Source organism: Neovison vison, chromosome 7, assembly GCF_020171115.1.
Source record: "Neovison vison isolate M4711 chromosome 7, ASM_NN_V1, whole genome shotgun sequence".
Lineage (NCBI taxonomy): Eukaryota > Metazoa > Chordata > Mammalia > Carnivora > Mustelidae > Neogale > Neogale vison.
This window is the reverse complement of record NC_058097.1, coordinates 12,925,025-12,941,058: the sequence shown is the minus strand read 5'-3', so window position 1 is coordinate 12,941,058 and position 16,034 is coordinate 12,925,025. Positions and strand designations below refer to the sequence as shown.

General features: G+C 44.4%; 1 protein-coding gene across 1 annotated transcript in view; it reads left to right on the top strand.

Annotated features, from left to right (window-relative positions):
* HYDIN (HYDIN axonemal central pair apparatus protein) overlaps positions 1-16,034 on the top strand; it is a 326,268-nt gene that overhangs the window by 264,220 nt on the left and 46,014 nt on the right. Inside the window, exons 59-66 of the mRNA XM_044255773.1 lie at positions 4,455-4,659; positions 5,355-5,590; positions 6,388-6,539; positions 6,639-6,828; positions 10,906-11,008; positions 11,234-11,512; positions 12,951-13,093; positions 15,304-15,522. Coding sequence (XP_044111708.1) covers positions 4,455-4,659; positions 5,355-5,590; positions 6,388-6,539; positions 6,639-6,828; positions 10,906-11,008; positions 11,234-11,512; positions 12,951-13,093; positions 15,304-15,522 — 1,527 coding nt within the window. The remainder of the gene's footprint in view (positions 1-4,454; positions 4,660-5,354; positions 5,591-6,387; positions 6,540-6,638; positions 6,829-10,905; positions 11,009-11,233; positions 11,513-12,950; positions 13,094-15,303; positions 15,523-16,034) is intronic.

Here is a 16,034-nt window from a genome sequence, read left to right as displayed (position 1 = left end):
AATACGGAACAATAGAAATTCCTCTCTCTTTTTCCTATTGCTCTCATAACAAATTACCTCAGACATAGTGGCGTAGGACAATACAAATTTTTTAGCTTATACTTCTGTAGGTCAGAAGCTTGACATAAGTCTCACTGGGCTAACATCAAGGTGTTGGCAAAGCTGTATTCTTTTCTGGAGACTTTGGGAGAGAATCGATTTCCTTACCTTTTCCAGCTTATTGGTTCATGATTCCAGCTTTCTTTGTTCATGATTTCCTTCCTCCATCCTTAAAACCAGCCATGATGGATCAAGTTCTTCTCACATCACATGACTCCAGCCTCTTCCGTAGTCACATCCCTGTCTAACTCTCTTAGGTTTGCTCCTTCCACATATAAGGACCCCTGTGATCACACTGGTCCCAGGATAATACAGGATAATCTCCCCATCTCAAGATTCTTAATTTAGTCATATCAACAAGGTTTTTTTTTTTCCATGTAGGTTACTGTAACATATTTGCAGGTACCAGGGATTAGGATGTGGACATCTTTGGGAAACCATTATTCTACCCAATCTAAACAAGAGAAGAAAGAAACTCTGTTTTGAATTCTATTGAAAAATCTATTTGAGTCTAATGAATTAAAAAATGAACAGACCCTGAAGGACCTGTGGAAAAAATCTAATATCCCTGTCCTCAAATTTCCAGAAAGAGATAAGAAATAGGGTTGGGCTGGGACAGCTAGCTGGCTCAGTTGGTAGAGAGTGTTTTCATGTGACTCTTGATCTCTAGGTCATGAGTTTGAGCCCCACATTGGGGATAGAGGTTATAAATAAATAAACTTTTAAAAAATAAAAGAAAAGAAATAAGGTTGGGCCGAAAAGGTTCTCAAAGAAATGATGACCAAAAGCTTCCCAAATTTAACAAAAGATGTAAACTTATAGATTCAAAATCTGGGCAAATCCCAAATAGGACAAACCTAAATAAATCCATACCCACACACATCATAGTCAGACTTCCCAACACAAAAGACAAAAAATCTTAAAACCAGTGAAAGAGGAATGACCTTACATATAGAAAAGAAACTATTTGAATGACAGCAGATTTCTTACCAAAAACCATAGGGGCAAGAAGAAAATGGCTCAACATTTTGCCAGTGCAGGAAGTAGACAACTGTGATGCCCGAATCTTACAGGAAAAATATGCCTCAGAAATAAATGGAAAATTAAAGTATTCTAAAATGAAGGAAAATTAGTTTGTTACCAGCAGGTCTCTCCCAAAAGACTGGCTAAAGGAAGTTCTCTGAACAAGAAAGTAAATAATAAAAGAAGAAATTGTGGAGGGAGCTAGCTGGCTCAGTCGATAGAGCATATATGACTCTTGATCTCAGGGTCATGAGTTCAAGCCCCACGCTGTGTGTAGAGACTTCTTGGGAAAAAAAATCTTGGGTGGCTCAGTCAGTTAAGCATCCAACTCTTGATTTTGTTTCTTCATGATCCCAGTATTGTGAGATGGAGCCCCATGCTGGGCTCTGCACTCAGCAGGGAGTCTGCCCCTCCTCACAACCCCTCAGATAAATAATCTTTTTTAAAAAGATTTTATTTATTTATTTGACAGAAAGACACACAGTGAGAGAGGGAATACAAGCAGGGGGAGTGGGAGAGGGAGAAGCAGGCTTCCTGCTGAGCAGGGAGCCCAATTTGGGGCTTAATCCCAGGACCCTGGGATCATGACCTGAGCCAAAGCCAAATGCTTAACAACAGAGCCAACCAGGTGCCCTAAATAAATCTTTTTAAAAATCTTTAAAAAAAAAAATTATGAAACATCAAGTAGGAAGTAAAATCGTGGCAGGCAATTATGTATGTAAATTCGATAGACTTCCCTTCTCCTCTTGAGTTTTCTAAATAATGTTTATCAATTAAAGCAAACATTAGAACACTGTCTGATCTGACTCTAAATGGATGTAGAGGAAATATTTTAGACACTTATGAAAGGCAGAGGGTGAATAAGCAATTGATCAACAATGTGGTAAATATTATAATTGAAGTGTGTGTGGAGGGAAAAGCTCCAGAAAGGTGAAGGAATAAGTTCTGTTGTTCCTGGTAACTGTTGCAAGTCACTGAAGGCTTCCTAGAAGCCTTCCTAGTGCATTGTGGATTATGTTTAATTACAATTAACACCCCAACAGTAATGGTCTAAACAGATAGGATATGGGGTTTTTTTCTTCTTTTTTTTATTAGTTTAAGGGTAGAATTTAGTGATTCATGAGTTGCATGTAACACCCAGTGCTCATTACATCAAGTGCCTTCCTTAATGTCTATCGCCCTCCCTCACCCTCCTCCCCTCCAGCAACCCTCAGTTTGTTTTCTAAAGTTAGGAGCCTCTTAGGTTTGTCTAGGGTATGTTTAAATAAGGTAGGTAGTTGCTTGTGTTGGCTTAGAGGCTCGTTGAAGTCTGTGAGTCTTTTGACTTCTCCTCGTGGTTCAAAGATCATTGAAGTCTGTGAGTCTCTTGACTTTTCCTCATGGTTCCAAGACAGCTGCAGCAGCTCTAGCCAGCACATGTGCATTCAAGGCAAAAATAAAGAGAAAGTAGGTACTCCGCACTTTCTGGACATAAGTAATTGTTGGCTGCATTTGGATTGAATTTTCTACATATTGGTCTTTATGTCTTCTCAAGTATTTTCCTCTTCAACAGAAGCCTTCTATTTAATTAACTTGCATAATTTTCTACATATGTTTCTATAACTCTCATCCCTTCTAACATATGTATCTTCAGAGTTGGGGTTTTTTTGTTCATTTTCACTTGTTCATTTTGCCTTCTTAGCCCACTGTATTTTCTTTTTTTTTTTTTTAAGATTTTATTCATTTGAGAGAGAGAGAGCGCGCAAGCAGGGGGAGGGGCAGGCAGAAGGAGAAGCAGGCTCCCCACTGAGCAGGGAGCCCGATGCGGGGCTCGATCCCAGGACCCTGGGATCATGACCTGAGCCGAAAGCAGAGGCTTTAACCCACTGAGCCACCCAGGTGCCCCCCCACTGTATTTTCTTTACTCCCAGTGAAGCAGCCTCTCTCTAATACCCTACCTCTTTGTTCCAATGACCCTGTCTGCTCTCCCACCTTGACACTTCACTCTCAAGGTCACACCCTGGATCTCCCATCAAAGGAAACTGAGGTGCTTCTGAACTCTTGATTTCTAAGGTTCCTTTCTCTGACCACCATTCCTTTCTCATTACTCACTGTTTTGAGTCTACCCTTTTCTGCTGTTCTTTGCCTTCAGTCTGACTTTGTTCCTCTGCGACAACATTCAACCATACTCTTATTATTCAGACCTTCTCCTTCTTACCAATTTATTTTCCTACCAACAGTGGACAATAATAAATTTGATACTAACCATTCAAACAGGCATGAGGTGATATCTTGTTGTGGTTTTGATTTGCATCTCCCTGATGACAGGTGATCACCTTTGTTGATAGATTTTATGAAAAACCTTGCGATAAGGGAGATTACCCTGAAAAAAAAAAAAATAAGGGAGATTACCCTGGATTATCCTCAGCCCAATGTGATCATGAGGCTCTGGTAGTGGTTGTAATGGGGAGAGGTTGGTCAAAGGATATAAACTTCCAGTTATAAGATGATTAGTTCTGAGGATTTAATATTTGCTTGGTGACTCTAGTTAGCAGTACTGTATTATGTACTTGAAAGTTGCTAAGAGAGTAGATGGTAAATGTTCTCATCATACAAAAACAGAAAGGGTGATTATGTGAGCTGATACATGTTAACTAACATTATTGTGGTAATCATTTTGTGGTATATTCCAGTATCCAATCAGCACATTGTAGCCTTAAATTTATACAATGTCCTATGTCTATTATATGTCAGTGAAGCTGGGTGTGAGGGGAAGAAGAGGAAGGAAGCTCCTAGGAACCAGAGGAGTGTGTGATAATATCCCATTTTCTGTGCCCTAATTCTGTGCCATATGCTAGGGGAAGTTCTTCACACACATTTCTTCCTTTGAAGCCTCCAGTGATTCAAGGTAGGGGCTCTAGCCCCATATCATGGATGGACAGACTCAAAGAAGTCACTTGTCCAAGGTCAAACAGTTAAAATCTAGCAGGGATGGGATTCAGACTCATGAGTATCTGACTCAGAAATCGCAGCCTTACCCGTCTGTGCCCCTCCACCAGGAGATTCCCATCTGGCAGGACTTGTGCAATGTGGAGTATGTCTGTTTCCTTGAGCTCGCACTCCGTCACAGCTGGTCAGAAGGAATGGGCACAGACGGAAGCACTGAGGGGGCCCATCCCTGAAGATTCCCAGGGCTCGCTCTGTCTCCAGGAGAAAGCTGGGGTTCAGAGAGAGCCTGTGAGGAGAAGCCCCGTGGGTCCCTCTCGACGCCAGCTTACAGCTCTGGTAGAAGAGCTCTGACTCTTCCACCCCCTCTGCCTCCACCCCTCCCACCCCCTCCACCATTCCTGCAGGCGCGTTTCACCCACGGCATGTTCACTGTGTACCCCGGATTCGGCTCCATCCCTCCGGGAGGAGTGCAGGCCATCACTGTCGACTGCGTGGCTGACCCCGTGGGAAGGTGTGAGGAATTCATAGCGATCGATATATCTGACCGAGACCCAAGAGACCAGCCTGCTGGCATTCCTTACAGCTTGCTGGCCGAAGCCTGTCTACCAGGTACTGGGCACTCAGATTGGACAGCCTCCCCGCTTAAAAGGCCCTCCCCCTCCCACCATGCATGTGGTTGGCACATATGGCCACACTGCTTCCTCTGGGTCCTTAGAACTTTCTGTGGTGTCTTCAGCCATGTTTTTCCTTAAAGACTTGCAAGGCATATACCCCTAAAAGATGTTCAGCTTTAAACTCCTAGTGTTCCTGAGTTTGTTCCAGGATTCTCAGACAAATAGAATTATCTGGGAATTGTGGTGTAATGGGGTATGACACAGGACCTGGGAACACCAAAGCCGGCCATTCCCTGTGGACAACATATGCACAGAGAACAATGGTCAGCAACTGCACATACTCTAACTTTAACTAAGCAGGATTCAGGTAAAGCACAGAGAGAACTCCTCTTGCTTTGACTCTAGGTACCACACGGCCTTGCACCAACATGGGCCAAATGCCCACCCCAGATCCCGGATCTAACCTCTCCTTAGCACTGGAAGGAACACAGGGTTGGGGTCTTGTCTGACAGCCGGCAAGAACAGTGCAGAAAAGGAAGAGAAGATAGAACTTAAGCCATCACTCCCACCCCCTTGGGAATTCCCCTACATCTCCTCTATGCGCACCCTCCATCACAACACTAACCTTCGCACTAGCCAGTACAGAAAGCAGGAGCTGGGCCTTCAGGCCTCGTGTCTCCTTCTCCCCAGCCTTTGTGACCGACAATAGTGCCGTGATATTTGAGGAGCACCAGATCTGCAGCAGCGCTACTCTGGTCCACATCCTCCAGACCATAGAGAGTGGGGGGCTCTTTGTGGAGGACGAGAACAAGTTCATCTTCTGCAACGTCCTGGTGGGTCATCAGGCCAAGGCTCGGTTCAAGATCAGCAACGTGGGGAAGATCGCGTGTGATGTGAACATCGTCGTTAAGCCCACCTCCAACAAGGTAAGCAGCCCCAAGTGGCGCTAGCCCACCAGAGCTGGCAGGAAGCCTTGGAAAGAGCTCTTGAAAATCCTGCTGTAGAGCGGCTAGAGCTGAGTGGGACCACCTGGCTCTCAGGCCGTGCCAGAAGTCAGATGAGGTCACTGGGTAGTTTCCCAAGAAACCGGACCTTTGTCCCCATGGGTGCTTCCTCTGGGTTTTAAAATGGTCCACACCAATGAGCAGCTCACTCGGCCATCCAACACTCGGCTCCGCGTCTAACAGAGGAAACACTGTGGCGCAGCCAAAGCCGAGTGCCGGCTCGGGCAGGCTGCTTCGTGCTGCCCATTTGTCTGGAAATGAGGGTTTGGGGGATGTCAGATGATCTCTTCCCTTTCATGACTTCTCTCCCAGGCCCTGGTGACATCCAGTCATTTCTCTCTGACCTTTTTCTGGACAGGAAGGGGCAGCTTTTTTCCTGTCCTGCCCTAAAACCGTAAAAACCGAACAAGCCTGATTTCTCAAAGATAGGTCTTTACCAAGGGATTTGCAGACATTTATTTTCCTCCTCCCTAATTTGCAGACTATCCCTTGAAAAGAGCAAAGAAACCTTAGTGCTCTCAGCTTAAAATCAAGAGGGGATAGCTAGTCTCAAATCCCCCTGGCCAACCTTATGAAAAAAGGTTGAAAAATGAAAAAATCCTTTTGAGGCCTTGCCAGGGTCCCTACAGTCCCTCCAGTCTTCCCAAAAAACATGCCACAAGGGATGGGGGGGACAGGGAAAATGCTGACACACGCTGATCCCTGCCGTCCCTCCCCAGCTCATTGCCCGAATCACTGACATTTTTGAAGTGGAACCTAATAAGATGTGTGTCGCCAGCCGCTCACATGCCTTTGCCACGGTGACCTTCACCCCACAGGCCATGCAGACCTACCAGTGTATCTTCGAGGCTACCTTGGATGGCTTGCCCAGGTACCAGCTCCCCCGCCCCTCCCTGCAGGACGAGGAGGGAATGCCATGCCCAGCCCAGCCGGCCCTGCTGACGGGCCTCCCTCCTCCGGTTCCCTGCAGCAACCTGACCAGGAACCGCAGCCTCGGGTTTGATATCGTCGGGGAAGGGACCCTCCCTCGGGTGATCGTGGTGCGGCCGGTTCTCTGCAACCAGCATGGAAACCCCTTGCTCCTCTTCAAGAGGCTTCTGCTGGGTCAGTCAGAGAAGCTGCCTCTGGTCCTCAAGAACAACGGCACCATCCCCGCCCAGGTACTGCGGGGGGTAAAGTGTGGGACGGAAAGGGAGAAGAACGACTCAGAAGTCGGACTTTCGGCTTTGAGGTCTCGGCCATCCCTGACCTGTGAGGACTTTGATGTTCCTCACACACTAACCTGTGTAAGGCGTGGGACACGCAGAGCCAAGTCAGCCAGGGTGTCTGCCCTCAAGGAGTGTAAGAAAGCAGAGCACACAGCTCGCCGAGAGTTCCTGCGTGAAGCGTGTGCAGGGGTATACCCTGAGCCGAGCGGGGAGGACTATGGGTATTCTTGGTGTCTTCTTTATCCTTCCATTTTTTCTGTAATGAACATTGCATTTTTAATAAGGAAGAAGCAAAAGAAACCTCAGTAGGGGTGAGAGATGCCACATCTCAGGGGACTCTTGGTTCAGCAATTAAATTGTGTTTTTATTTTTATTATTTTTTTTTTCTGTTCACATCCGTGTTTTACAAAAAAAAAAAAAAGTGATAAACTGTGTAAGGGTTCCATGAAGAATTGGAGGACTTTTGAGAATGATCTACTCCCATCTAGGGGAATCAAGGAAAATTTCACTCTAAAATGACACGGAAGCTGGGCATTGCAGGACAGCTGGGTTTCAGGAAGGGCGCGTGGCAGGGACTGCATCCCAGCTGGAGACAGAAAACTATTCAGACAAAGGCACAGAAGCAAAAAATGTGTCCGGCACACAACAGGAACTAGGGGGCCCCCAGCAACGTGAGAGCGCAGGGGCCGGAAGAGCAGTGGGAGATAAAAATAGAGGGGGAGAGTAAGGACACCTCGCAGGAGGCTTTGGATTCTCTCTGTGTTTTAAACACTGCAAGATGTTCTTACTATCTTGTTGGGGTTTTTTTTTTTTATGATTTTTTTATTTATTTGAGAGAGAGAGAGAGAGAGAACGTGAGAGACAGAGCAGGAGGAACAAGGGAGGGGAGAGGCAGAGGGAGAAGCAAACTCCTTACTGACCAAGGAGCCTGAGGTGGGGCTCGATCCCAGGACCCGTGGATCGTGACCTGAACTGAAGGCAGACACTTCACAGACTGAGCCACCCAGGCGCCCCTCATTGTCGGGTTTTGTTGTTCATACAGTTAAGGCTCCTTTAGATTCACCCACATTTGTCCCTTTCATGGCTCCCCCTTTACACAGCGCATCTTCCATCTGAGCTCCTCGGCCTCTACCTGCTGAAGAACCACCTATACTGTTCCCTCAACACAGGTCTGCTGGCGGTGAATTCTCTCAGCTTGTATTTGAAAATCTCCGTTTCGGGGCGCCTGGGTGGCTCAGTGGGTTAAGCCGCTGCCTTCAGCTCAGGTCATGATCTCGGGGTCCTGGGATCGAGCCCCGCATCGGGCTCCGTGCTCAGCGGGGAGCCTGCTTCTCTCTCTCTGCCTCTGCCTGCTTGTGATCTCTGTCTCTCTCTCTCTCACTCTCTCTCTGTCAAATAAATAAATAAAACCTTTTTAAAAAAAAAAAAAAAGAAAATCTCCATTTCTTCTTCCTTTTTTTTTTCAATTTATTTATTTTCAGAAAAACATTATTCATTATTTTCTCACCACACCCAGTGCTCCATGCAAGCCATGCCCTCTATAATACCCACCACCTTGTACCCCAACCTCCCACCCCCCCACCACTTCAAACCCCTCAGGTTGTTTTTCAGAGTCCATAGTCTCTCATGGTTCAGCTCCCCCTCCAATTTATCCAAATTCCCTACTCCTCTCTAATGCCCCTTGTCCTCCATGCTATTTGTTATGCTCCACAAATAAGTGAAACCATATGATAATTGACTCTCTTCTTCCTTTTTAATGTCATTTTTACCGGCTGTAGAACTCTCCCTCGGCAGTTGTTTTCTCCCAGCAGATGAGAGCTTTCATTCCAGGGTGTTCTGGTTTCCACTGTCTCTGCTGAGACAGCAGCTACGTCTAAAAGGTCCTGTTAAGGTGATCTTTCTCCTCTGACTTTATCTGGCATTTTCACTTTGTGTTCGTCTTCTATGGTTTCACTATGACGTGACTAGGTATGGATTTCTTTTCATTGATCCCTCCAGGAATTCACCTGGCTTCTTGATTCTGCAATCAATGTCTTAAATCAGTTTTGGTGTTTTTCTCTGGTCTCCATTCTGGATAATCTCTTAGGACCTGTCTTTAGCTCATTAACTTTCCTTTTAGCTGTGTCTAATTTTTATTATGCCTTCCACTGAGTTCTTCAGTTATTATATTTTTTGGTTCTAGAAGTTCTATTAGACTGCTTTTCAAATATATGTAGTCAGTTGGGAAGATTTCTGACTTTGTGCTGAAACTGTCAGACTTGGGTTTATTTCTTGAACATAGTAATCACAGCCATTTTGCCATCTATACCCGGTCATTCCAAAATCTGGGTTGCCTGTGGGTCTTTTCTGATATCTGCTATTTCTGCTCATTTTTGCCCATGTTGTCCTTTCTCCTCATGTGCCTGGTTATCTTCGATCCCATGTTGAGTATGATACCTGAAAATTATTTAGAAGTAACAACACTAAAGATGATGTTCCTTTTCTTCAGAGACAATTTTCATTGGCTTCTGCCAAGTACTTTGAGACATTAGAGACTTAGGATCACCTAAAACTAGTTTTAGGGCTTGAGATTTCCTGGACTCAGAGCAGGATTGCTACCCGGGAGTAGAGGCGAGCTGGGTTATAGCCAACCTATCTACCTTTGGTCCTATCGGCAGATTTTTGGGGGGTCACAGTCTACAGGAAAGAAAATACCCACCTTTCACAATACTTTTTCCCTTTTAGCACCGAGATCATCAAAAACACAACTTGAGCCTCCCACCTACCTCTTCTAAACTAGCAAACACTCCAAGTCAAAAACAGCCCAGAAATGTAGGCTAGACTTTCTGGATTCCCATGCTCTCCCAGATCTTGGTCTGGCTGCTTCTCATTACCTTCTTAACTCTGTGATGCTTTAAAAAATGTGTTTTTCCTGTTGTTGTTGTCCTGTTTTTCTGTTTGTTTGTTTGTTTGTTTGTTTCGAGTCTACATTACCTAGTTTCCCATTGCCCTGTATGGTTTCCATTATTGTAGCTTTATAAAATATTCTAGCATCTAATTGAGTAAATTCATGCTCACCCATTCCCCATTTTTCTAATTTTTCTTGACAATTTTTACATATCTGTCTTCTCAGATGAACTTTAGACATCATCTTATAATGTTCTTCAAAAGGTCCAATTAGGAATCCTGTGAATTATTTGGGAGGAATTTCTACTGTTAGAGTATTTAGGCACTCGGGAGCAACATTTCAAATTCCCATCCATTTATCTAGATTTTTTTAATGTCAATTTTTGTCATATAACTCCTCCATATAGTTTCTTTTTGAGATTGTTTCTAAACATATCATTTTTTAAATCTCAGAAGCTTCCCATGTAGTACCACTATTTCTTTATTCTTTTTGCATCATTTCTTATATTATTCGATCGTATTTATGATGGTACTAGCGTGACTGTCTTCTAAAACTGTCTGCTGATTTCTCAGACCTAAAATCAGAAATATGGCTTTTGTTTTTGCATCCACTATGGTGGTCCAGAAAATACCCCTTTTCTTCACCTAAGCCATAGGCCTGCTTTGGTTTGTTTTTTTTTTTTTTAACTCAGCAGGCCCCTCCATATGATAGTATCAGGCAACTGATGGATTAACACCTAGTAGACGCTGGTTTTGGGGAACTCATATCCATGTAAGCCTTGATAGAATGATGAGTATTCATTTCCATTGTATTACTCCAGACTATATTTAGCGACTGCCTCTGTCAGCAGCAGAGGCCTTGGCAAGCCCATCTTGACCCTACATAGCTTGATCATCATAAAGTCACCCCTAGTCTCTGGACCACCAGTTCCTTACTTGTTTGATCAGAGCTGAACTGAGCTTTCCTTTTCCTCCCCAGGTCTAATACTTATTTTATTTCCCTTTTAGTAAGAATTCAAAAAAGTGAGCACTGGGCACAAGGACTTTTTGAATACTTTCCAAACACCACCATATCTCTATCCAGACTCAAAACCCATGAGCCACCTGTAAGCTTAACACTCGTCCTTGCTTTCTTTATGCCAGCTGCATGTCGATCTGAGGGACCAACTAGGTGTCTTCTCCTTGAAAGGGATCCCCACCACCTCCTACATCTACATCACAGAAGAGAACAAACCACATGCCAAAGGTAGGTAGAGGGAGTATAGCTTCTGCAGGGCGATGGGTCCCAGGAGCTGTTTTATTAGGGAACTAATAAGGACCCAACCACAGCAGGATACTCAGTCTCATCACCAGGGGCCTCTGTAGGTAAGACTCACTCCCACATAAAGCTGCCCTCCCCTGAGTCAGGATCTCTCTGGTTACATCTTCCTTTAAACTAGTTCTAAATCTCGTGTCTCTCTCTTTTTTGCAGCAAAGAAAGCTCACACGGCCTCCCTGGTTGTTCCTCCTGGAAACACAGCTGGATTCGATGTCGTTTTCCAATCCCAGAAGGTTGGGAGAATGAAAGGCACCATCCACTTGTCAGTGGTCGACAACCAGTATGAGGAGACAATCATCCACATGGTGGGAGAAGGTTATGAGGATGACATCACCTTGGGCAACATCCATGGGCTGGTGGTTTCCGGCAGCCCTGAGACCCCAGAGATCTCTGAGATCATTGAGGAAAATAGTATGGAAGACTTGGTAACAGGTGAGAGAAATGGAAGTGAGGTACTGACAACTGTTGGGTGAGGCCATTTTAAATAACAGCTCAGCCAGCTTCCTGGGAATTTGGGAGAGCATCTCCTCTTCCTCACTCTATGCCCCTTCATTTGTGGCTCAGACAATGCCTTCAATCACGTGTTCCCTCGAGGGACATTTCTTGAGCATCAACATGCCTGAACCAGGCACTCTGCTGAGCCCTCCACCTTGGGGAGCTTAGAGTTTTAGCTAATTCCAGTTTAGCTAGTAAGTGAAATTCAGAGTTCACATTCCAGATTAGCTAAGGGATCACGTATCTCTCTAGTTTTCCCCATTTCTTTCAGCTGGCTAATATCGGCATTGTCTGTTTCATGTATCCTAGACATTCCATGAGAAATTGTGGGCTTCTTTAATTAAAGAATGCGTAGGTTTGTGCCACTTCTAGAACATCATTCTGTTGGTGTCTGAGGCCCTGCAGCATCAGGAGCACCTGGGAGCTTGGTAGAAATGGGAATGGCAGGGCCTGCCCCAGCACCTCGGGCTGACCGAAACTGAGTCTACATTTCAGCAAGATCCCTCAGTGATTTGTGTGTGTCTTAAAGCTTAAGATGGGCTCCTCTGTGGTCCATCTCGCACTTCATTTAGTTGACTATGTTCTTTATGGCAGAAGAAAATTTATTTCATCATTATTATCAAAAGCACTTGTCCATCACCCTAATTGTATAGCTAATTGGTATGAATTGAGTTATAAGCACATTTTCATCATTTTCTAGAAGCTCTATTACCATTGGACAGTCTACATGACATGACTTAAAATCAACACTCCTCACACATATGGCATTTCACCTGTGAGTGGCTACCAGGTGACATCTCTCTTGTGAGGGGTCAAGCAGGAGCCAGCATAAACCCCAGTTCAGAAATCAGATTTCACCCTTACAATAGGGTTACCAGGTTTAGAAAATCAGAATATACGAGTCCCTGTTAAATTCGAATTTCAGATAAAAGCAGAGTTGTTTTATTATTTGTGCATCCCCAAATATTGTATGGAACATACTGATACTGTAAGTGACTCATCAATTATTTATTATTCAAGTTTAACAAGGACTTTCTTATTTTATCTTATTTTAACCCTTAATAATATTGTTTGAGCAAACAAATGGAGTGGGCACCCTATATTTTCTCTTAGAGGTGAGGGCCAAGCTAGATGGATGGATGTGGATGGATGGATGGACGGACGGACAGACAGACAGACAGACAGATAGACAAATAGATTTCCCAAGGAGGGAAAGTTTAAGCTAAGGGACTCCAAATTTTTCCAGAATAATCATTAAAGAAGGGAGGGATGCATGAGGGTAGGGCCTCATGTCTTTCAGGTGCTGCCTCCTTAGGGAAGTGAGCCCTAGGAGGAGGCCAGGGACGACTCACAGACCTTCTGCTTCTGTCCATAGCTTCTCTGGTGGACCACATCCAGTTTGGGGACTGCCACATTGGAAACAGCTATAACGTGAGCTTCACAATCACAAACCATAGCCAAGTGGACGTGATACGGTTTGAATGGCCCCTTTTAGCTACAGTTTCCTTTTCCCCACAGGTGAGTGAAAGCCATTCACTGTTCTCTGGACTTCCTTAGGCATAAGCTAATGTCAAATTGATTGTCTGTCTCTTCCCATGAAGACGCAGGATGGGATAGATGGTTCTCAAGCTGAGAAACAGCCCACGAACTATCCCTTACTCAGACCAGATGCCAGAGGACACTGTTCATGTCTCCTTGGGTCTAAGAACAGAGAATGAGGTCTGCTGAGATGGTTGCTAGGCTGGTGTTGAGGAATTCCATGGAAACCTGTGTGCATGAAAACAGGTCCCATCTTCGTGTCCCCGAGGATAGACTTGTGTCCCCCAAAGTGTATGCTCTTTAGAGCATTAGTCCTGCAAAAGTGGTTCATTGGAAGCTAAAATGGGGGTAGTAGGTTCTTTGAACAACTGAGATTTATCAAATTTGCATATTACATCTTTCTCTTAAAGATGCCCAGTGCTATTCAGCACACTAAAACCTAGTTAACTATGTTTTACCTGGAATTTTCTGGCCCCTTATTTAACATCTCACAGCACACATTTTATGAATTGCTGACCAAACCTTGATGTCCCATAAGGCCTAAGAGAATGTGGTAGCAGATCTAGCCTCTGGCTAGTTGTTTTTCATAGTTTACTGTTGAGTTCCCAGAACAGTAGATATACCCAGACGTGTCCACTGCTCCTGTTCTGTTTTGGTCACCAAGTCTGTTCACACATGGACAGGGGGAGAGGGCAAGGAGATTTAGGGACCCACTTTGTCACCTTTATTTTTTAGTTTTTTTGTTTAAGTAGGTTCCATGCCCAGTGTGGAGCGCAACATAGGGCTTGAACTCATGAACCTGAGATCAAGACCTGAGCTGAGATCAAGGGTTGGACTCTCAACTAACTAAGCCACCCAGGCACCCACTTTGTCACTTTCGAATCTTTGCATGCTCTCAGGGAGTTTGGCTTCCTGGAGGGATGTAAAGTATCAGTCAAAGTAGGCAGAGATGAGCTCAATATAGTACATTTAGTGCCCCACATGCACACACACTCCTGCAGAGACGCCCCCACCACCCATGCACACATTTGTGCCTTGAGAAATACTAAGCTTTCTTCTCCCTTCACTTTCCAGTGGAAAGTTTTTACATCTGTCAGAAACATTGTAGGACTATTATATATATTTATACATATGCGTGTTTATATATGTTAAACCATAAATGATTTTATGCTACAGACCAAATTAAATTTCCCATTTATCTGGTCTACTTCAGTGAATCTCAGCTTTTCTGGCCTCAGGACTCCTTTACTCTATTAAACATTATCAAGGGACTCAAAAAAGTTTTTGTTTATGTGGGTTATATCTGTTGATAGTTACCGTATTAGAAATTAAAACTGAGACTATCTGAAAACATATATTTATTCATTTTTAAATAATAAACCCATTTATGTTAATATAAGTATGATTTTTCATGAAAATGGCTATGTTTTTCAAAATACAAGAGTTAGTGAGAAGAATGGCATTATTTTACAGTTTTACAAACCTCTTTAATATCTGGCTTAGTAGAAGGAGCTAGATTCTCCTATTTGCTTCTCATTGATCTGCCGCAATATTGTCTGTCATGCAACCTCTAGAACGTTCCAGTGAATACTCACGAGAAAATGAGAGTTAAAAAGTCAACTAACATCTTAGTATTATGATGAAAGTAGTTTTGACCTCATGAACTTCTGAAAAGGACCCCTATGGGGTCCCAGGGGTCACCTGACCACACTCTGAGAACTGCGAATATACTGAGTGCGCCTGTCTCTGGTCCATACAGGTCATATTGATGAAGAAGCACAGGTAGTTTAGAGTGTGGTACCTGGCGCCATGCTGTCGGGGACTGAATCTAGTTCTTCCAGTATTCATGGGAGGACCACGAACAAGTTACAAGTTTCCTTGCCTGTACAATAGGTGCAATGGCTCTACATCTCCCTGAGTCATCCTAGGAATTAGCAGAACTGTGTAAAGGTTTAAATTGTGCCCAAAGCAAGTAACAGTTTAACAAATATTAGCTGCTTTCATTTTTAGGCTTGTAATTATATCTAAGAACCTCTTATACGTCTTTAAGACCATCTACATAGGCAGGTTTGAATGACGCATTTTTGCCAAGATTTTTGGCTCTACCCCTTCTCTAGTATGTCACCACCAGGTATTGAAAGTCCTTAAGCTCAGACGCCCAAAAATACTAATACCAGGGTCTTCCCCAGATGGGCCACCTCCACCCTGGGTGTGCCAAGGACACAGTGGTGACCATGAAGTCAGACGTGCCCATCAGTCTGAAGAAGATGGGGATCAAGTGTAAGCTGTCCAGGATCATGTTTCCACTCCCTGCAGAGCAGGTCCCTGACTGGGATGACCGCATGCGCACGGTCAAGTGGGTGGATGTGCTCAGAAACCCACCCGGGACTTTGACTACAAAACGAAAGGTGAGTGAGGACATCAGACACAGATCTGACCAGGCCTGCCAGAGCTGGGGGCCTGCTGCTCTCTACTTCAGTGTCTCATCATTGCCTTCCAACCAAAAAAGAAAAAAAATGTTTCCCATTCTACTTGACCTTGATTTCAGAAGTTACAACTGAACTTGCATGCCCACCCACACAGCTTGATCTTTCCAGCTTCGGTTTCAGTCTGGATGCCTCACGCAGCAAGTCCCCGCCACCTTTTTCAACAGCACGGGGCCTCACCTTTCAGTCAGTTCCTCTTTCCCTCGGGTGTCCAAAATTAGATTAGACTCTTTGGTTCATGACAGAATCTCATCTGTGATCCAAGCATGCCTCTCTTTTAATCAGTCCTTGGTTGGTTTCTTTTGCCTAGTAGAATAAACAGAGATGAACTCACAGCAACACAGGAAGTAGAACACGGAATATGTGTGTGCTTCTCAGCCATTCCTTCCCCCTGCCACCCCTCTTAGATGTAATCACCATCCTGAATCTTGTTT